The following is a 21961-nucleotide window of genomic DNA, read 5'->3' as shown; positions in this document are numbered from 1 at the left end:
AGGAATGCTTGCCTGCCCATAGCCCATCAGCAATCAGCACTCTCTCACGCCGTCACGTCACGCTCCACTCACCATGACACCATCACTTGGTTACAAAAGCTCTGCTGAAGGTCAATCCAAGCTCTCAGTGTAAATATATCTGTTCTTATAAAAAAAATATTTTAATAACTTATTTTTATTTTAATATATTTGATATTAATGCTACTGAATTTTTTAATAAAAATTATTGATAAAGAATTAATTAATAAAAAAATAATTTTTAAATAATTTATTTTTAATATTTTAGTTTATTTATAAATATGGAGGAATGACTTTTGTTAATATAAAAGTCATTTTGACTCTTAATTTAACTTTCTCATAGCTACAAAATCAAAAAATTAAAATTAAAAAAATTACTTTTTTTTTTTACTATTCATTAGAGATCGACATGAGGGCACATAGTCCACTATGCCAATTTTTTATAATATAAAATGAGTTAACTCAGATTAATTTATTAAATATTATTTATTAGATCATAAAATTAAAATAAGCTAATAAAAAAATTATAAAGTTTAATTCTTAATTAATTTAATATTAATTAATAAGATTAAAAAGAAATTAAATTAATTAAATTAACTTATCATAGTATATATTATAAAAAATATAATAACCTAATAAAAAAATATATAAAATTAAAAAAAAAAAAAAAAAAAAACTGATTATTCCAGGTAAGAGTGCTTTGTCAGATGCAAGAAAACACCTCCTCTTTTATATATATTTGTTAATATCGATGAAAGGTAACATTTAAAACAGTTAGGTAATGTTGAAAGGAATAATTCAATAACGGGGGGAGGTGGTGGGGGGCGCCACATTGAAACTAGCAAGCAGGTCAAGGACATTGTTGTCCTTAAACCAAATCCGTGGTTAACATTAGGTAACTTCAGTTAAAGACACGAGCAATGCTTACGTGCCTGGTAGCATGATGTGTGGAAAATATCTTATATACCAAAGTACATTTTTGCCCCTGGAAACTTGTCGTTATATACCAAATCCCCTAGAAATTTTGAAGCTGCTTTCACCGATCAAATTTCTTTTTTTTCCTGGTCCTCGATTTTTTTTTCAATCACAGTTTTTAAAACCCAAATTATTGAGGACAGACAAATGTTTTGAAAAAAGAACTAAAGTGTAAAATAATGAGAAATAACATGGTAAATCTAAAAATCTTGAAAAAAGTTCTTTTTAATCCTCATAATTCTTAAGTGGTCTGAAAAGTTTATTTTTGTGGATTTTTGATCCTTGAGTTCGAGAAAAAAGGAGTCATTTAAGAATAATGATGATAGAAAAATTTATTAGATATTGGTGTAAAAATCTGTTACATGTTATATTCTACAAGAGTAGTTTGTTATGATGATTTTTGTTTTTAAACTTGCATGATAGGGTCTTATAGGCTTGGAAAGTTTTTTTTTTTAATTTGGGTTGAATATTGGTTTTTCAACTTATTTTTTAGTTTGTTTTGTTATCTGGTTTGAATTTTGGTTTTTGAATTCTGGATGCCGAAGAGGGGAGGACCGAAGAAATCAACTGATGCCTCCCTGCTAAAGATGAACACTTAGAAGCCCAATGCTGCATTCTTGCTAAAATTTTATCCAGGAGGCTTGCAGTAACCAATACTTTAACCTTCCCGTAATCAAAGGCATCCCGAGATATTTGACTGGTAAATTACACCCAGCTCGAAACCACTCAACTCCTGAAATACTTTTAGAGAGACCAGCGGTAATACCAGTACTATATATTTCACTTTCAGCAAGGATAAACAGCCGTGGGAGTAAACCTTTTGCACACCTGAGGTGAAGTGATTTCCTGGGGTGAAAATGAGAAATCGCTTTTAGTAGCAGATCCATACTAAGCAGACATGAAAGCATCCAAGCATCTCCGTTGGTAGCTGAAACAGACAGAGGGACAGATAGATATACTGGAAGATGGAAAATATCTGTTGGGTCTTATTGTATAGTAGCCTCCCAATATACATTGGTGGTCTACCAAAGTTTCAAGCTTCGACTACATTGATAGTGTTTGTTTCTTTAGAAGAAACAAAAGAATGATTTTGGATACTTAACAGATTGACAATGAAAAAACAAAACAATCCCACAAAACCATATATTAGCGAACGAACGAAGAACTGTACTTCATTTCATTACTTTCAATTTTTTCAGCAAAAGACCAATGTAACCATCGGTAAAGGTCAAAAAAGCAACAACGATAACATCATAACCATAACGAGAGAACCGGGAACCAAACAAGCTTGACTAGAAACTAAAGTCTTAATATCATAACCAACCAGCAACCAAATAAATCTAACTCCTCCAGCTACCACCCTCAGATTCACCCCTGGAAGAGTACCTAGATCCACCATCACCATAACCACGGTCACGGCCACCGCCATAACCACCACCACCTCCACCGCTACCATATCCGCCTCCGCCACCTCCGTAGCCGCCTCCGCCACGGCTGTAACCACCGCCGCCTTCACGGCGTCCACCTCCTCCATAACCGCCTCCACCGCTGTTGCGGTTGTAACCACCGCCTCCACCGCCACCGCCGCTTCCACGGGATTGAGCTTCGTTCACGGTGATGTTACGGCCATCAAGGTCCTGACCGTTCATTCCATCAATAGCATCTCTCATTGCCTTCTCATTGCCGAAGGTCACAAATCCAAAACCACGAGATCTTCCGGTTTCACGGTCATTTATAATCTGGAGACAAATTAAAAACAATCAGATATAAAGCATTACAATTAAACTCAAAAAACTAAACAAATCGATCGATCTTCGAGCCAGAGAGACACTGAAGACGAACGTACCGATTGTTGGTTAGTGACAGTAACATAAAAGAGAACAGTGAACAGTAACAAATAGTAACACAAACAGATCAAACAGATTATGGATCGCCAGAACCGAATCGGATCGGGCTAGGTCAGATCCGTCTCTGCGAAGGCAAACGGACCTTCGAATCGATGATTTCACCGTACTGGCTAAAAGCCTCTTGGAGGACTTGGTCAGTGGTGGCCCAAGCGAGGCCGCCAACAAAGCACCTGTACTCAACCTCGGCAGACATTGCTAAACCCTAGAAAATTATAGAAAGGAAGAGTAGTGGTCTTTTGGGAATTAAGAAGGATGAGTAGATTGTAAGGGGCTGAATGATGAATTTATAGATGAGAACTAGTGCGTATTGCGCATCGGGAGTTAACTAGGGTTAAATTTTTAAGTGGTGACTGTGCGAGTTTGTTTGGCTACGAGGGAATCGTCGGTTTCTGATCTGAATAGAAGTGAATGGGGGCGTTTGGTCAGGGGGGCAAGTTCACAACTAGTGGACGTGGGTTACAGTAATGAGATGGATAAATTTTTGCTTGCAAGGAAACATGTTAAAACGACGCCGATCAGTATCGTTTCCGTTGTTAATTTTGGTGAATTTCACCTTCTTCCAGTGTTTATAGTTTAGCTGGATAAATTTGAGTCATCTTCATTTAAGAACTACCAGTAAATTCGAGGAAAGATTTATATTCAAAAAAATAATCTCAAATTTATCATAATTCAAAACTAATTTTTAAATTTTTATTTTGATAGATCAAGCTATACAAATTATTGATAACTTGCTTAAGTTCTAATAATAAAAAAGGATCGCGGAGGGCAGGGTTATAGCAACAGCCGAATTGGGTGCCAAAAACAGGATGTAGCTATTCTATCCAGGTTTTGCTTACCCTGCCCTAGTCGCAAGCATGTTCAAATAAATAAATATATAACCTAATTATTTGCCTTATTTGGCACGGTAAACCATGGTTGGCATTTTACTTGAGTTAAGACACGCAGAAAGTGTGGTCAAGCGGGTCCATAGTCACGTGCCTTCTAGGATGGTGGATAGATAAACACAAAATATCGACCGGCATTTGCATGCTTCAAATATTTTAAATATCTAGAGTACAATTTCGTTTTTGTCCCTACACTTTACAAGCTTATCATTTATGTTCTCACAGTCATGAAAATTTTCTCTTTTTTTACTTTTATCCTCCGAACTATATGAATTATATTGTGTTTCTCATGCTTCTATGTTTTGCACTAAAATATTTATTTGTTCGACTCCATGGTATAATTTTCTAATGTTCTATCTGTCCTTCATTATCCTTTCACATGAATCGGATTTTCGAGAGAAACTGATATAAAAACATGAAAATGAAAGAAAGGTGAAGGAAAATTGGGCATCTTTTATCAATTTCAAGATTTTGAAACTATATAATAAATATTATAAAATATCAAACAAAGCGATCGAGATTAAGCACTAATAAATTTACAAGGATTGAGATGTAGTTTACCTAAATATCTAACACAACACAAGTACAACTGTGCCCCTCTATCCTTGCCATAATTTCTTTTTTTACCAGGATTTATACGGGTCTCTTCGGATTTTTTGGGATATACTTAAAGAGCACCTGACCTACTTATCGTTTCGTATCTTTTTGTTGTGGTCCCTGTGTTTACGAAAGAGAAATATGCGATGGATCATTGTTTTGAGTTCCCACCGCCGTAGGGTTTGGGATTTGGCTTGTTTGCTGTATATTATATATTTTTTTTGTATTTTTAAATTATTTTAATGTATTAATTTTAAAAATAATTTTTTAAAAATAAAAAAATATTACTTTATATACTTCTAAATAAAAAAACACTTTGAAAAACAACCATAATTACATTTCCAAACAAACTTTTATTTTAAAATATATGAAAATAAAATATTTTTTATTTTTAAAAGTTTATTGTTAGTATCAATATATTAAAATAATTTAAAAAATAAAAAAATAATTTTTTAAAAAATCAATTTAAAAAAAAAAACAATGCTACAGCAAAAAAAGATATTAATTAAAAATATATAAATTGTAGTTTTTTTTATAGTTAAGATTTATAAAAATACTTTTATGTATAATCTATGTAAAATTATGATATATATTATTTAACTAGAATATCGAGATAAGATTCAATTCCAACCATATTTTACCGCGAACAAATTAACTCTGCATTTCCAGACATGGCATAATAGCATGGTTATCATTATATTTAACAGGTTTTCATTCTATTTTTTGAAAAATACGGTAAGTTTTTATTTCTATTTTTCTCGAAATATATTAACATTTTTTACAGTAAAAATAGCAGTAATATCTGCAAACGCGGATTTGAATGATCCAAGAAAATCATAATTGTGATTTATAAGTATTTTGCTTCTATCAAAGAACTAAATCTAAGCAAACCCAAAATGCCTTTGATTTCTTTCTATTTTTTTCGAAATATATTAACATTTTATGGCAATAAAAATATTAGGAATATCTTCAAATGCGCATTCGAATGACCTAAGAAAATATAATTTAGATTTGTATTTTTCTTCTATATAAAAAAAAAAACTAAAATCTAGTGGAGCAACCCAAAATGCCTTCGAAAAAACTAGTAACGATTTTTGCAGTTGCTGCACCCAAAGGCAAGATGTTGATTATTTGGGCTAACCATGAATAAGCTATTAGCTAGTCAACGGAGCCCGCTGTCCAATCACTAGCCCGCGTAGGTTTTCTAGATTTGGGCTCATGAGCTATTCATCGTAATCATAAGGCTTGTTTTAGTGATCTTCGAGGTGTATTAAACTTGATCCATGCTGTGGATCATAATTGGTAATCCAAGATGTTCCGTATTATTCATGGTATCATTTTCTTTTAATGTATGGTTTCATTTTGTGAAATAATAAAGCATTTTTTCCATGATTCTATAAAATCACCCTGTTCTTTAAAGTTACAGACTATTTGTATTGCGACAATGGTTTTTTGTGAAAGTATTTTTTTTAATATATTAAAATAATATTTTGTTTTATTTTTTTTCAAAATTTATTTTTTACATCAATATATCAAAAAAATATAAAAACATAAAAAAAATAATTTAAAACAAAAAAATATTCAAATTAAATGAAACATCATTCAGGTCGTGTTCCAAAACGACGTCTTAAACTATATATCATGATATCTCATGTCATAGATTAAATCAACATTAAATTTAATAATACATTTTTTGGGTGCTTATTTAGGAGTCTACACTGGAAATTCCAAATTTAATAACCATGTTTTGCCTTTGGGTAACTCTGTAGCTGTAATATCTTACATCGGAAGCGAGTATTCAGGGTCAGGGCTTTATGAGTAGAGCTAATTGTTGATATATTATACGTGTTTGGAGTGTCAGGCTCATAAGAGGGTTCACGTACCGAGAACAAAATTATAAAAGGGCAATAAAACCCAAAACGGATAATATACGGCGTGTTGGGTTGAGCTATTACATTTAATATCAGAGTCGGAAGATGGCTCGTCTTAAGACGGGGGATTGTAATATTCTACGCTGGAAAACGAGTGTCCAGAGTTAGGAGTTTATGAGTTGAGCCAATTGCTAACATATTGTATGTGTTTTGGGGTGTAAGACTAAAAAATAAGCTCACATAAACAATAATAAAATCGTAAGAACAATAAAATTCAAAATAAATAATATTTAACATGTTAGGCCGGTCTATTATAATAGCCAACAATTTGAATACATTTTAGTAGTGGGATGATTGTCGAGGGTTCGATATTGAAATTCAAAGTCCCAAGTTATTAATTTATCTTCGCAAATGAAATCTGGAGTGGATGGAAGTGAACATTTCGCAAACTTTTTGATAATCAAATGGCTAGACTAGCCATGGTGAAAACACAAATAAAAGTTTTTGCTTAGCCTTGAGTGGTTCTAAAAATTGGTGGTGTGTCGCCATTTTCTTCTTTCATTGTCAACAAAATCCGTAGAAGCTAAAGTTTTTTTTTTTACCAGCATTTTCTCTCTCTTGAATTTGGGTAGAACTGGATAGCATGATTGCAAGTATGCCTTGCAAGCAATTTTTGTAATGGATCAAGGTAGCATCATGAAGAAATTGTCGTTTTTTTCCGCACCAAAACTAAAATATTTTTATATTGAAATTTAGACAAATAATCATTTCAATACAGTGCTAGAAGTAAACCTACTTTAGCATCCAATGGAGGTTTTCAATGATTCAACAAGAAAAAAAAAAAACTAAATAAGTTTAATTTTAATATTTTTTATATATTAGTACATTAAAATAATTTAAAAACACTAGAAAAATTATATTAATTTAATATTTTTTTAACCTAAATATATTTTTAAAATACACTCAAATTAAATTTTAAACATAAAAATAAACACACGAAGAGGGGACCATTTTCGCCTCGCAATAAAATTTCTTCGCCGCAAAATGAAGGATAAAAGTGTAAACTTTTCTCTACATTCGTTCCTCTCGAACTCCCTTCCATCCAAACAACACCTCGTAAGAGTTATTTTTCTCTCTATTACTACATCTTCATTCCCCTCACTTGTAAAATCCCACCTTCCTTCTCCTTTTTGCTGTGTTCCCAGTACAAGGTTAGTGTATCATTGATGCTCTATTTGATAATGAATTTATATTTGGTTTTAAAATGTTTTTATCTGAAAAAAACTATTTTTTAAAAATAATTTTCTCTGTGTTTGACAATTTATACTATATTATCAAATACAGTACATCTATAAACATTTTCTAAGTATTGTATATTGTATTGTCCGGTAACCATACTTTCCCAGCTGATTTGCAGAGGAAAATACTGATGTCTGGTAAGCATCCTTTTCTCAACCTGGCTTTCTCGAGACTTCTTTCGTTCTTACAGGCTTACTTGGAAGTTGGAAACTCTTAATTAAGGTTGTTCGTCTTCCAGACACGAGAAGTCTTGGATTCAGAGCCAGTGGTGCTCTTCATTGACACGATCATAGTTGTAGTTCATCACACGTAGAGAGTGGCCAGTGAAAATGTCAACAAAGAGTCTTGCTAACTCTGGCACGAGGAGCCCTACAAGACATCACTTTCCCTTTCACTTCAAGTAAAACCATCGTTTATGTGTTTAAAATCTCTGATGATAAAATCTCAGCTGAAGTCGAAGCCAAGAAAGAAGAGGAAAACGAGAGGATGAAACTATTAGAAGCAAATTCACTGGATAAAGTCATAATAATAATTAAAATTTAAAGTAATTGTATATAGGAGAGCCCCTCTTTTGCTCATGCCAAACACAGTTTGCCGTGGAGTGTAATAATTATTATTTTTAAAATATTTTTTATTTAAAAATATATTAAAATAATATATTTCTAATATTTGCATATTAAAACAATAAAAAATATTAAAAATAAAATATAAAATAGAGTTGAATCACACTATCAAACACGTCAAAATAAAAAGCACTAATAACCATTATTATCCGGGGATCAAAACATGATTAGTTTAATATACTGCTATTTTAATAGATAAATAGAACCGCTAACTCTCATGAAAGATTATTACCTTTATTAGGTGCAAATAAAATATTGTGAACCACTTGGATTGATGCGGGTCATATGATGTGTTGATTTTTTTTATTAATTTGGATCCAAGTTTAGGAGAGAAAAAAAACAATTGTGTAGCGAATTTTAATACGTGGGTCTCACATGGTGGTGTCAAAAAAGGTTTGTTCATCAATCATTAGATCTAATATTTAGACGGCCAGAGAATAATGTACTGTACAGCCTGGGATCTCATTTGCAAAGCACAGAGATATTTAAATTTATGATATTAAAGACCTGCCCTTTCTCTCGTGGTCACACACCCAGACACGTCATAATTATGTCCTAGCCGACAAGGTTCGTTATTTTAAGAAGTAGAAGAAGAAGGCGAAGCACCAGAATATATACACTAAAGTCCACAGTATGGTACCATTAAATTAATATCGGGGCTAGTTAAAATTACCAGTCCACGAGTGCCCAACGAGGCATGCCGTTGAGCGGTCATTAGTCATCCATTAAGTAGATAGTTGCCACTTGAATCTAATTGTCTCGATTAGTTGTTGATTTAAGTGATTAAAAGGGTTTTTGGAACTTTGTTAATGATTGTTTTTTAAATTATTTTTTTATTTAAAAATATATATTAAAATATTATTTTAATATCACACAACATGTTTTTTAAAAATAAACAATTAAATGTTAATTTTTTTTCTTAACTTTTTTTGAATAGTAAAAATCTTTGCTAACTTTTCTTTCGTTTTGAACCAAGCAAAAATCAAAGGACTAGAATGACATGGAAAACACAAGAATGTCAAACAGAAAAATGGGGAGACTGTGGATAATGACATGGCAGCCGACATTGAGATAGAATGCAAGCGGCGAGCCTGAAGACCAGGTCGTCGTTGACTGGCTTGGTGACTTGTAGTGAATATGCCAATAAGGTTGGTGTCAATCAACATTAATAGATGATGGTTTCAGACCCGGAAGTTAGAGAGTTTAATAACGCGGTGAAGACTAATACTTTTAAAAGATTTTTAATTTTATTCTCGGTCGCTATATCAAAGCCATAAAAAATATCAATTTATTATATATTTTTTTAAAAATCAACTAATCATTATAGTTTTTTAATTAATAAATAAATAAATTTATCGAATCAAGGGATTATCTTACTTTTTAAAAAGAGGTTTGTTTTAATAGCTTGTCTTAGGGGTTGATCATACCTGTATGTTTTCCATGTTAAAAAATATTTTAAAATATTTATTTTTTTTATTTAAAATTTAAATTTTTTGGTGTTATGAAATTATTTTGATGTATCGATATTAAAAATAATTTTTAAAAAATAAAAAATATTATTTTAATATTTTTCTAAATAAAAAAATATTTTTAAAAATAATTATAATTATACATTCAAAGCACGTATTCGTGGCATGGATCTTTGAACTTAGATTTGCAAGATGGGTTTCATGTGCAATAGTTCTGTTTTCTTTGAACGAAAAGCAAGGCTGCTTCCTATTCGTGGCATGAATCTTTTGAACTTAGATTTGCAAAGTGGGTTTCATGTGCAATAGTTCTGTTTTTTTTCCTTCTTCCTTCCTTTTCCTCCTGATCAAGAATCGCTTGCCCTTTTACACCACAGCTATTTTTTCCCCCCAGCTGCTCGATCATGTTTAATGGAGAAGATAAACTGCTGAACAGTGGGAACATGTGGCAACATTAATACTTCCATTAATAATTTCTTGAAAATCTCTGTTACAAGCTTTTATTTTCAATTTGTTGCTGCTTTAAACAGTAGCTGTTGCCACATGCCAATGTTCTGTAATACGACCAGTGTATGACATGACAAGCTATCCAAGACCTCAATACAGCAAAAAAAAATAAATAGAGTTGACCACTGAGCGTGCTTGACTCTCCACCGTCCCTCTTTGCCTCCCAGTGCACCAAGATATCTGCGCAGTGACCGGCAAATATGGAGTATCGGTTAAAAATGCCAAAATCTAATATATATATATATAATAATCATATAGTTTTGATGCTCATAGACCTGGTTGGTGTGATTATTTCTTGGCCGGTGATTATCATATCGCTTCGCAAATCATTTATCATATGCTGCATTTTTTTTCCTTGAGGCGTGGTAAGATGTTTTAAGAGCTAGTTTAGTATTTGTGTTAACTATTGTTTATTAAAATATTTTTTATTTAAAAATATATTGACCTCCTGGCAGTGCTAGATGCGTCTGTTCGTAATCCAGGGGATAACAAGATGTGATAAAAGGGAGGGACAAAATTTGAGAACTAACCTAATAAATCTGGATCCGTTCGTTTAATTTGAAAGGCCAGGATTAATCAAACATGATATATTATAATTACATCCAACTAACAGGTTTAATCTATCAAAAATCCTAAAGCCACCCCAGGCAATTTAGTCGCAGCAGCAGCAGCATACACGCACGAGTATATATGGAAACATGAAGAATTTACCCTACAACACACCTTTCAATTTTGTCCCTTACACGTACCAAACTACCCCTGGCAACAATTGCTGCAACGCGGCTGCACATATCAACCCCGCTTTTGCAACTATTACTGCCACGCCAGCACAGCTACTTCAACTGTCACCTAATTAGATTGAAAAAATAAAATAAAATAAAATCTGTTGTTGTTAGGATTAGAAATCACACGGGATCAAGTCAAGAGGGAAAAAAATAAAACTGCTTCATAAAATTCATTAAGATGACGTGGAGTATTTTTTTAAAAATATTTTTATATTAATAAATTAAAATAATTTAAAAATACATATATAAAAATAACTTTATAAGCAAAAAAGCCATGTTGACATGAGTTATGGTGTGTTTGAGAATGTGGTATTGGTTTGTGATTTAAAGTGTTTTTTTTTAAAAAAATATATAAAAATAATATATATTTTTTAAAAATATATTTTTAAAATCAAAATATTAAAATAATTTAAAATATATAAAAAAATAATTTTAATAAACAAAAACTCCGGATGATGGGAGTTACGGGATACAATTATTATTATTATTTTTTTTTATTTACATGGATGTTCAAGATACAATTATTTTAACTCAACGATGACTTGTAGAGCGAGAAGATGAAATGAAACTCTGTGTATATATGTCCAGGTGAGCAGCATCAACATCATATCATTATTTTTTATTCACCCACTGCCACCATAAAACCATCAATTCATCCCGAAATTTATGTTTGGTTTGACTGTTGAGTCATTGACCAATGGCCACTTATATTGTACTTTGATCACCTCTCTCTCCAGTATTAACCGAGACAGCATACTTGTATTCAAATCATTGTATGCATGATTTTTTTTTTCTCTTCAATAATACTGTAAAAACAGCAAATAATAACTTTATTTCTTTTATTTTTCCATTTTTTCTTAAAAATTAATGCTCTGAAAAGCAACACGTTTTACTGCTTAACAAACATTCAAGGGTAAAAGAAATAAAAAATAATTTTATCAAATATCCTCCATTATTAAAAAAACAATCCCATAGATTAGAACAATAAATCCCATAAATCATTTAAATTCTTTGAAAATAAAGTTTGAAAAAATTGCGTTTCTGGGCCCACAAGTTTTCTTTCTAATTATGGAAAAGTATCTTTGGTTAATAAATGACACGCATCCCCACCACCATCTGATACCAAGTTTCTCTACTAAACTTTCCTTGAGCAGTGGAGTGACATAAATTCATCGTTTATTTTCTCCCTTAAATTAGAAAACAATTAAATAAATAATTACATGCACCTGTATTCTTATAGAGAGAGAAAATCTTGACAGAGAAAATGAAACCCATTACTAATATTGCTTTAGTGTACTTGTTGTATAAATAACAGGGGATGAGGGGAGTGCCAGGAAGAGTAGTTTGAACTTAGCTGGCAAGTGCATGATTACCGGAGGTCAAACTCAACAACACCAATCCAACATAACCTCGGCACCACCGGAACATTTACCTGAAACACTGGTCCATAACTCCTGACCCATGAGCTCCGCCCTGGCTCGTGCCTCTTTTTCACAAAGCTCAAGCCGCTATCAAATATCTTTTGCTTTATGAATTGTCAAAGCTTACACACTCAAAAACACCAGAAGCCTTTTAAGCCCCCCCTTTATATATTTTCCTTCTTCACTGCTCCTATATAGAGAGTTTTGAGACAGATACTGTGATAGTCCACACACAGTATCTTTCTGGCCAGCCATTTTTAATTTTCTAATTATTTTTTAAAGAAATATTATATCTACATGATTGTTTCTTTTTTCTCTTTTTTTAATCTTTTGTTTCTCTCGTCAACTGAAGAAGCTGGAATTTAGAAAGAGAAAGAGAGAGTAGGTAGAGAGATAGCGCGATTCAGATTGGTTACCAACAAATCTTGAATCAAAACCTTGTGATTGAGGTAAGAGTCTGTGTCTGCAGTTAAGTCACCTTTTGATGTTTCTTTTTAATGAGGAGAAAACTAAAAAGAAACAAACTTTACAGTGAGAGAAAGCCAAATAAAAAACCCACATTTTTGTTTGTACCAATTTATGCTTATTACATGCAAAGCTTGAATCTTTGATATGAAGAAGAGAGTATTTGTGTTAGAAATTCAATCCCCATAAGCCATGGCGGATCAAAGGAGTGTATTAGCATTAAAGTTTTTACTTCTGGTGTTGTTTTTTGAGTCTACATTTGAGCAACAACAAGAGAGGCTTACCTCACCAATAGAGAGAGCAGCTTTACTCGGACTAAGATCTTCTTTGGGGTTAAGAAGCAGGGACTGGCCAATAAAGGCAGACCCTTGTTCAATTTGGAATGGTATCAAATGTGAGAATGGTAGTGTTAGTGAAATTAACATTTCAGGGTTTAAAAGGACTAGACTTGGTTCTCAAAACCCGCAATTTGGAGTTGATTCTCTTGTTAATTTAACAAGACTTAAATCTTTTAATGCTTCTGGTTTTTATCTTCCTGGTTCAATTCCTGATTGGTTTGGCCAAGGGCTTGTTTCCCTTCAAGCTCTTGATCTTTCTTCTTGCTTGATAAGTAATGCTATTCCGGGGAGTTTAGGGAATTTGACCAGTTTGACTGTTCTTTATTTGCATGATAATAACTTGACGGGTATGATTCCGTCGAGTTTGGGACAATTGGTGGGACTTTCAGTACTTGATCTTTCGTCAAATATGTTTACTGGATCTATTCCTGTATCATTTGGTTCGCTTCAGAATTTGACGAGGCTTGATATTTCTATGAATTTCTTGTTCGGTTCGGTTCCACCTGGCATTGGGATGCTTTCAAAGCTTCAGTATTTGAATCTTTCCATCAATGACTTGTCGTCTTCGATACCTGCTCAGCTTGGTGACCTGAGGAACTTGGTTGACCTTGATCTGAGCTTCAATTCATTATCTGGGTCATTGCCAGCAGAGTTGAGAGGCTTGAGGAATTTGCAGAGAATGCTGATTGGGATCAATTTGCTTGGTGGGTCTTTGCCAGTCAATTTGTTTCCTGTTCCAAGTCAGTTGCAGACTGTGGTGTTGAAGAGCAATGGTTTTATTGGTGCGGTCCCTGATGTGCTGTGGTCAATGCCTCGATTGCGCTTGCTTGATATCTCCGGCAACAATTTCACTGGTATGCTGTCAAATGCTAGTTTGAATACTAACACCACTACTGCAGAATTGAATGTATCCCAGAATTTGTTTTATGGAGGTCTTACACCTGTGTTGAGAAGGTTCAGCTTTGTAGACTTGTCAGGTAATTATTTTGAAGGCAGGGTTCCAGATTATGTGAGTGGCAATGCTTCTCTTGTTAGCAACTGTCTCCAAAATTTGTCAAATCAGAGGAGTTTGCTTGACTGTACATCTTTCTATACCGAAAAGGGCTTGATTTTTGATAATTTTGGACTCCCGAACTCCACACAGCCTCCTGCAAGGGAAAATTCAGGGAAGAGCAAAAGAAAGGTCGTCATATTGGTAAGTGTTTTGGGAGGATTTGGGCTTATTCTGCTTTTGGTGATATTGATAGTGCTGCTGCTCTTTTTCATCCGTAAGACGGGAAATAAAACTCAAAGAGGGGTTGGGGTTGGTCCAGCAACTCCAGTTCCTTCTGGGAGCAGTCCACCACCTCCTGGTGTATCAATTGACTTTTCAAGTTTAGGAGACACATACACATATCAGCAGCTTCTCTTAGCAACTGGTGACTTTAGCGACGTGAACCTCATCAAATATGGCCATTCAGGGGATCTCTACAAGGGAATCTCGGAAAGTGGGATCCCTGTGGTTATAAAAAAGATTGATCTGGAGTCCCATAGGAAGGAAGCGTACTTATTGGAATTGGATTTTTTTAGTAAAGTTTCAAATCCCAGATTGGTTCCCCTTTTGGGACTTTGCCTAGAGAAAGAAAATGAGAAATTCCTGATATACAAACATATGCCAAATGGAGACTTGTCAAGTTCCTTATACAGGAAAACCAATTCAGAAGATGGTTTGAAATCATTAGATTGGATAACAAGACTGAAAATTGCGATAGGAGCTGCTGAGGGTTTATCATATCTTCATCATGAATGCACTCCGCCCATTGTGCACAGGTACTCTGAAGATACGCTTCTTATTGTTGCCTTGTCCACTTTCCTTTTTGTGATTTCTTTTTGTTGTCAATCACAGTAAGTTCACTTAACTTCCTCTTTGTTCCAGTGAGCGAGTTTCCATGCATAATGTAGGAAGACACCTAGTTATGTGCCCAATATAGTCGTTGAAGTTCAATAAAATATGGACAAATCGTAGCACATCTCAAATCCTATTAAATGAATGTCATAAGATAGCCGTATCTTCAATGCCAAGGTTAATCATGTGGCACAATTGATTGGTAAACTATAAATCTGCTTTTATGTCAATCCTGAGTTCACTGTTGTAAAGCTAATGCCCTGGCCCTGTGTGATAGTTCCGGCGCTTAAAAGTAGGGTCTGAGTTGGTGTGATGGAGGGTATTGCAAGTGCATCTTATTGCTGCAATTACTGAACTGTTTTCTTTTGGTTTCTTGAAGAGATGTTCAAGCAAGCAGTATACTCCTTGATGATAAATTTGAGGTACGATTAGGGAGCCTGAGTGAAGTCTGCACTCAAGAAGGAGATACACATCATAGCAGGATTACCAGGTTTCTGCGTTTACCCCAGTAAGTATTGTATTAAAAGTTGTCACTGTACACTGTCCGGACATTTTGAATCTGCAACCTTGCCTGGATAAATATCATGTTTTTTTATTAGTTGCTATCTTCACTTGCATATAACATGTAAACTTTTGGTTATCTACATGAAAGTTTCTTGCGATGGGTTTGGTTGTCTCATTTTGTGGTCTGCATGGTGAACAAGTATGTGTATTTTATTTTTCCACCTAGCTGTTAACCATAACTGGCCTTGTTGAATTACTTCCAATTTTTATTTTTCAAGAGTACCTGTTGCGTGGGACATTCCTGGCTTAAATGACATTAATTTTGGCTGTTTGTAGTCTCAAACGTAGCATTGCTGTTACTATTCTGCCAATAATAACTTCTTCTAGTTCTCGCTTTTATTTGATATATGCAGCTGGAAAATCCTTAGTTGTGACTATTTGATGTAATACATTTTCTTGCCACCAACATCAAGTGGGTGATTTTATTGATCCTTTTTCTTTCTCAATGGAAAAGTTTCAGAAACTGTGCTGCTTAGTTTTTCTGCAGCATCCCCTTTAATCGGCTTGGGTTTCATGAACTATAAGATGTTCCATAGTTATGATCTAGTTATTTTGAAACTTGGGAGATTGGATCTTGTGATTTTTTCTGTCCTTTTGGGAAGCTCTTCAATTTGTAGACCAGGGGATAATTGCAAAGGTTAGAAGTAAACACTTGAGAGTTCTTTCATTGCGTTCACCTTGTATAGTCAAGAAAAAGAGTGTAAAGTGTGAAAGCACTAGCATAGTGTAGTTTACTTTATACGTGGTCTTGAACATGACATGGTCATATGGTTCAAGTTCGACTACTGTCTTGGTATCTAATGAATGAAAAACACGAGCAAGATTATACATGATATAACACTTTTGAAATTCAATTTGATGCACTGATAGCATATAATCTTCTTTTGTTATTTGTGGTTGGACTATACCTGGTAATGCCTAATTGTTGCCTCAATCAGCTGTAATGAGGGATTATGTTGCATGCTTGTTTTTGCATATCAAGGTAGTGATTTCAGTGTTTCTTTATCATGTGCAGGTCATTGGAGCAAGGTACTTCTGGTACGTAAAGATTTAGTTGTAAAACATCACCAAAATGTGATTATGTTACCTGGCTTCATTATATTATCTAGCTAGAAGAAACTATATGTTCTAGAGTTTGTCATACACACCAAAATTAAATAACTTGTTATGGTGTTATAGTCCATATGGTTTCTAAAAACTTAAGGTTGAGGCGTCGATAACATGAAATATTAAATCCATTCTTAAGACAATATAAATCTTCCATCCAGAACCTTTTTAACCATGATGAATTATGAGATGGGTGGTTTTTATCACTGTAAAATAGTATTTCAGTTGTTGATGTAGTTCATTGTTAACTCTGGTTAACAAGGTGCTGCCATGCCTTGGAACAGGGGATACAATAAACTGCCATATCATTGTTTACCCAATTTGCTCATGCAGAATTGCTGTTCATATAGCATTGCTCCTGAACTGGTTGATGCTATTTGGCCCTAGAAAAATCATGATTTAGTTTCAGATTCGTAATGTACTGCCTCACTGTCAATTTTTTTGATACATGATCTTTGCAAGGAGGATTGAGATATCGTTTCTTGATTCTGACTCTCTATAATATTATATAATTTAAAGTTTACTAATGTTTCTGGTGTAGTTTCTGAACTCTATTTTTTCTTGAATATGGAATTTAAAGTTTACTAATGTTTCTGGTGTAGTTTCTGAACTCTATTTTTTCTTGAATATGGACAGGTTCATTGACAACCACGTGTGCCTATGATGTTTATTGCTTTGGGAAGGTATTACTCGAGTTAGTTACAGGAAAGCTGGGCATCAGTGCATCTAGTGATGCTCAGCTGAAGGAATTTTCAGAACAGATTCTACCCTTCATTAGTATCTACGACAAGGAACTTGTAATAAAAATTGTGGATCCATCCCTGATCATTGATGAAGATCTGTTGGAGGAAGTTTGGGCAATGGCCATTGTTGCGAGGTCTTGCCTCAATCCAAAGCCTTCAAGGCGCCCTCTTATGAGATACATCCTCAAGGCTTTGGAAAATCCTTTGAAGGTAGTGAGGGAAGAAAATTCTGGTTCTGCAAGGCTTAGAACAACATCTTCTAGATCTTGGAATGGTTCTCTATTTGGGAGTTGGCGTCACAGCTCATCCGATGTAGCAGTCATTCCAGCAGCCTCCAGTGCCAGGCCAGGAGGAAGTAGTTTTAAACAGTCAGGAACTTCAAACTCTCAGGGTAGTGGCCAAAATGGTGGTGGCGACCATTCCACGTCACATAGACGGCATTCTAGAGAGATTTTCCCTGAACCATATGATGAGCAGGATGTAGAGAAACAGGATTAAAATTAACAGAGATGTTTATTTTTCTTAATTCTTTGTCAATAATACAGCAGGCTTCCTATTTGAATGCCTGTTTGTTGGTGTCCCCAGTGCACCGTCCATGGTTCATGGAGTTGATTGCGGTCTCAAGCTCATTTTGGTATATTTTGGGTGTTGAAGGTGCGTATCTACTTCCACAGGAAGCAAGCAAGGCTTACATAATGAAATATTGGATGGAGAAGATTGAGAAGAGTCAGAGGACCCATTTTTATCTGTAATTGATATTTTGTTCGTGGTCTTTTTTTGTGCAATGTAAAGTGTAATTGCTAAGAATTTCATCATTCAAAACCTTCCCGTTTTAAAAAAGAAAAGACAGGCAAGGTAAATACCTTAAACCCTATTGTTCTGTGTCTCATATTGGGATTGGTTCAGCCTCTTTAGTTTGGTTGTGTAAAAGAAGTCGACTAATGCCTGGATGTTAGAACAAACAAACGAAGCATCCAAATACCACTGCCAGTCAGTTTTTTTTTTTTTTTTTTCTATGTTTAGGCTACTATTCACCATTACTGTAAATTCAGTCTCAAGGCGCCACCTTAGAAAACTCGGAAGACAGCCGAGATCTGAATTCGGGCTGCTGGATTCAATGCCCTGACGGGCCTGACCACTAAACCAAGGGACCGTGTGTGTTAGATATTTCGCTTTATTAATTTTTGCCACCCTATCCATTACACACTCTAATTCAACACCGCAAAACATGCTCTCTTGTCCGCATCACCACCACCCCCTCCACTTCCACCACCACAGAAACCGCAATTCTACCACCATTCTCCAGCTCTCCTCTTCCCACCACCACCATCACGACCAAACCCCTCAAAACCATGCCGCCACCACAACGATAACGACCAATGACAAACCGATCCTCAGGACCCATAACTCCAAATCCACCTCTCTCCTCATCCATCACCTAAAATCACCAAATCAGACCCAAAACAAGATTGAAACTTCACAGGATGTAATTACACCAGAAGAGAGAGTTAAACTTCAAGAACTAACTCTCGTAACTAAAAAAAGAATCCCACGATTCCCAGGTTCAGTTTTTCAAACAAAAGCAGAATCTTTAGACTCTCCCTTGCAAACCCTATTCAGAAACCAAAGTGAAGATGAATATAACAGTGAAAACGATGATGATTTTGACGAAGAAATGGTGGTGAAAGCTATTGAGATACGTAGGAAGGTGACAGCTGAGATTTTCAAACAAGCAATGAGGAAGAAAGGGAAGTTTGGGATTACGTATTCGACGAATTTGGTTAATAGATTGGATGATTTTGTTGATTTTGTCATGATTAAGGCTGCTGCAATGAAGAGAATGGATGAATTTAAGTTTTTGAGTTTTAATGACAGAGCTAGAAGGGTTATTGAGGAGTTGAATGTCGTACCACTGATAAGGTATATTGAGATTTCAATGGTTGTGAAGCATTGGTTTTATTGAGTTTAGAGTTGGTTACTATGTGTTTGATTAGTTGTTTTGTGAATTACTTGGTTTTTATCTGTCGGTTTATGAGAAAGATCACCTTTTTATTAAGTTCTTTTCACTTCATTATCGTGGATTTCAGTAGGTTGCATCTCACTTTGTGCTTGGATAATTTTCCTAGTTCATTTTTATAGATTTGTGGTCTTTGTTCAATGTGGTTTTAAATGTGTTAATTGTGATTGCTGAATTATATAGGTGGTTGAAACACAATGCAGTGTCATATCCTAGGATTGCTAAGCTTATTTACATGTCAAGAGGAAATGTTGAGTCCATTAGACGTGTTACTGAGTGGTTGAAATCAATTCATGTGAAGGGGGAATTTCTTGGTTCGGTGCTCACAAAGGCAGGAGAAAATATTTTGGAACGACCTATTGAAGAATTGGATGAAATTGTTTGGTATTTAGAGAGCAATGGAGTGAGAATGGATTGGATGGGTTATGTGATGAGTCGATGTCCTCAATTGTTGTGTTGTAGCATGGAAGAAGTGAAAACTCGAGTGGGGTTCTTCTTGGATATGGGTATGAATGAGAAGGATTTCGGCACAATGGTCTTTGATTATCCCAGGGTACTTGGATACTTTACCTTGGAAGAGATGAACCAAAAGGTAACTGAATTATTATGCAATTTATAATATTGCAGGATTTTAGGATCTCGCTTCTTGAAACAGCTCAACTTGATTGCCAATGAGTTAACTATTGAGATGCAACAAGCACTGCCTCAATGATGTATTTTTTGAAAAATCCTTATAGCAATAAATATTATGATATAGTGGATGATGTTGTTCATTCAGGTTAATTATCTGAAGGAGTTTGGCCTCAGCAATGAAGATGTTGGGAGATTACTAGCATTTAAGCCACAGTTGATGGGTTGTTCCATTGAAGAAAGATGGAAGCCTCTTGTTAAGTATTTATACTACCTTGGAATTTCACGTGATGGCATGAAGAGAATGCTTGTCATTAAACCAATGGTTTTCTGTGTTGATTTGGAGCAAACGATAGTGCCAAAGGTACACAACTACCCATTCTTTCATGCTCATTTAATCCAGTTGAGTTCCTTTGATTCGGATTTCATCCTGCTAATCTCATTTTTCTCCTCGTGCTAATGTGTAGTAATTGTTTCTGGATTGCCTGAAAGATAAACTTTTGAACATGAAGTGAGATGTTAATGAAATTATGCTAGTCTTGCTGCTGCTGTTTCTAATGAATTGACATGATTTTTCTGTTCATTGTGAAGGTACGATTTTTTCAGGATATAGGCATTAGAGATGATGCTATCGGCAACATGCTTGTAAAGTTTCCTCCGCTGTTAACATACAGCCTTTACAAGAAAATCCGGCCAGTGGTTTGTTCTATTTCTTATCATATCCTGCGTGAAGTATATCATTATTTAAGAACCCCACCCTTTTCCCCTTAAAGAGATGGTCTGTTTTTCATTGTACAAATGTATCTCCATTTCTTTTTGTCTGGCTATCATCTCACTTTGCAATGCAAGTAAAGCTGGACTTTATTTTACTGAAAGTTGGAGTAACATGTAGGTCATATTCTTGATGACAAAAGCTGGAGTTAGTGAGAGAAATATCGCGAAGGCTATAGCTTTGGGACCTGAGCTCTTGGGATGCAGCATAGTGAATAAGCTTGAGATCAATCTGAAATACCTCCTCTCACTTGGCATACGCCATCGACAATTGGGTGAGATGGTTGCTGATTTTCCCGTGCTACTGCGGTACAATATAGATCTCCTCCGTCCAAAGTACAAGTACTTGAGGCGAACTATGGTGCGGCCTTTGCAGGATCTCATTGAGTTTCCAAGGTAAATATCTCTACCAAAACTAACTAGTTTCATTTAGAGGCATGTTGTAAGTCAAGATCAACTACTCAGTAGAGGCTCTCAACTCTACAAAGACCAGTCCAAGTTAGTTGAATAAAAATTTGCTGGTCCTTTATTCGTTGCTCTTCCTGGGCGCCCTTGGTGCTGATCGCTAGTGATGCAATCTTCAGGTTCTTCAGCTATTCTCTCGATGACCGAATAATTCCAAGGCACAAGGTTCTGGTAGAGAATCGAATTAATTTTAAACTGCGGTACATGCTAGCTTCCACGGACGAAGAGTTTCAGAAGAAGGTTGAGGCTGCTGTGGAAAGGCGTCGAAAATTTGAATCTGGTTTGATGGGTGATAATTCTCAAGCATCTGATGTCGACTCTTCAGAAGAGGAGACAGATGTTCAGTTTCCTGAAACTGAGATTATCGTTTCCAGTTCTCCAAAAACACGGTTTAATTTCAATTCTCTTGGAAGTGGGGACTCTGAAGACTTAAATTAACTTCAGTTGCTCATTGCATGCATACCCCGATTGTACCCTGATGTGTATATACATGTGTGTCTCAGCGCTGTGTTTCTGTGAAATCCTTTGGAAAGTCCCACAATCTAAAACAGTTCCAAATAAATTCAATCACCAAAATTGTTCATAATTTCAACACGAAGCTTAAAAAGTTGTTTCAGCTAGGG

At 34.9% G+C, this 21961-nt stretch overlaps 3 protein-coding genes across 6 annotated transcripts; 2 read left to right on the top strand and 1 right to left on the bottom strand.

The window, feature by feature from the left end:
- Positions 1-2139: 2139 nt before the first annotated feature.
- Positions 2140-3166, bottom strand: LOC118058893 (glycine-rich RNA-binding protein). Its single transcript, XM_035071676.2, has 2 exons — positions 2983-3166; positions 2140-2732 (listed from the first exon to the last, which is right to left on the bottom strand). Exons 1-2 carry the CDS (start codon positions 3091-3093, stop codon positions 2334-2336), a joined length of 510 nt encoding a protein of 169 aa, XP_034927567.1. The 5' UTR covers positions 3094-3166; the 3' UTR covers positions 2140-2333.
- Positions 3167-12212: 9046 nt separating this feature from the next.
- LOC118058890 (probable LRR receptor-like serine/threonine-protein kinase At2g16250) lies at positions 12213-18327 on the top strand. Of its 3 annotated transcripts, XM_035071674.2 has the most exons (5): positions 12230-14010; positions 14125-14965; positions 15421-15549; positions 16621-16643; positions 17349-18327. In XM_035071674.2, exons 1-5 carry the CDS (start codon positions 13011-13013, stop codon positions 17951-17953), a joined length of 2598 nt encoding a protein of 865 aa, XP_034927565.1. In that variant the 5' UTR covers positions 12230-13010; the 3' UTR covers positions 17954-18327. The 3 variants fall into 3 exon arrangements, with proteins under 3 accessions (XP_073267430.1, XP_034927565.1, XP_034927564.1); XM_035071673.2 differs by having other exon boundaries at positions 12234-14965; XM_073411329.1 differs by lacking the exons at positions 16621-16643; positions 17349-18327 and adding an exon at positions 16082-16616 and having other exon boundaries at positions 12213-14965.
- Positions 18328-18495: 168 nt separating this feature from the next.
- LOC118058892 (transcription termination factor MTERF2, chloroplastic) lies at positions 18496-21859 on the top strand. Of its 2 annotated transcripts, XM_035071675.2 has the most exons (6): positions 18501-19375; positions 19656-20064; positions 20251-20466; positions 20694-20801; positions 20995-21269; positions 21458-21859. In XM_035071675.2, the coding sequence occupies exons 1-6, from the start codon at positions 18684-18686 to the stop codon at positions 21774-21776; spliced, it is 2019 nt and encodes a 672-aa protein (XP_034927566.1). In that variant the 5' UTR covers positions 18501-18683; the 3' UTR covers positions 21777-21859. The 2 variants fall into 2 exon arrangements, with proteins under 2 accessions (XP_073267431.1, XP_034927566.1); XM_073411330.1 differs by lacking the exon at positions 20694-20801 and having other exon boundaries at positions 18496-19375.
- Positions 21860-21961: the final 102 nt, after the last annotated feature.

This window comes from Populus alba, chromosome 9 (genome assembly GCF_005239225.2).
Source record: "Populus alba chromosome 9, ASM523922v2, whole genome shotgun sequence".
NCBI classification, from domain to species: Eukaryota; Viridiplantae; Streptophyta; class Magnoliopsida; order Malpighiales; family Salicaceae; genus Populus; species Populus alba.
This window is presented reverse-complemented; position numbering and strand designations above follow the sequence as displayed.

Excerpts from the sequence above, each read along its gene's own strand:
- LOC118058890 (XM_035071673.2), top strand. The coding sequence starts at position 13,011 with ATGGCGGATCAAAGGAGTGTATTAGCATTAAAGTTTTTACTTCTGGTG. Across the intron at positions 14,966-15,420 it reads ACTCCGCCCATTGTGCACAG|AGATGTTCAAGCAAGCAGTA; the intron begins GTACTCTGAAGA and ends GGTTTCTTGAAG. Across the intron at positions 15,550-16,620 it reads AGGTTTCTGCGTTTACCCCA|GTCATTGGAGCAAGGTACTT; the intron begins GTAAGTATTGTA and ends TATCATGTGCAG.
- LOC118058892 (XM_035071675.2), top strand. The coding sequence starts at position 18,684 with ATGCTCTCTTGTCCGCATCACCACCACCCCCTCCACTTCCACCACCAC. Across the intron at positions 19,376-19,655 it reads AATGTCGTACCACTGATAAG|GTGGTTGAAACACAATGCAG; the intron begins GTATATTGAGAT and ends TGAATTATATAG. Across the intron at positions 21,270-21,457 it reads GATCTCATTGAGTTTCCAAG|GTTCTTCAGCTATTCTCTCG; the intron begins GTAAATATCTCT and ends TGCAATCTTCAG.
- LOC118058893 (XM_035071676.2), bottom strand. The coding sequence starts at position 3,093 with ATGTCTGCCGAGGTTGAGTACAGGTGCTTTGTTGGCGGCCTCGCTTGG. Across the intron at positions 2,733-2,982 it reads GTGAAATCATCGATTCGAAG|ATTATAAATGACCGTGAAAC; the intron begins GTCCGTTTGCCT and ends ATTTGTCTCCAG.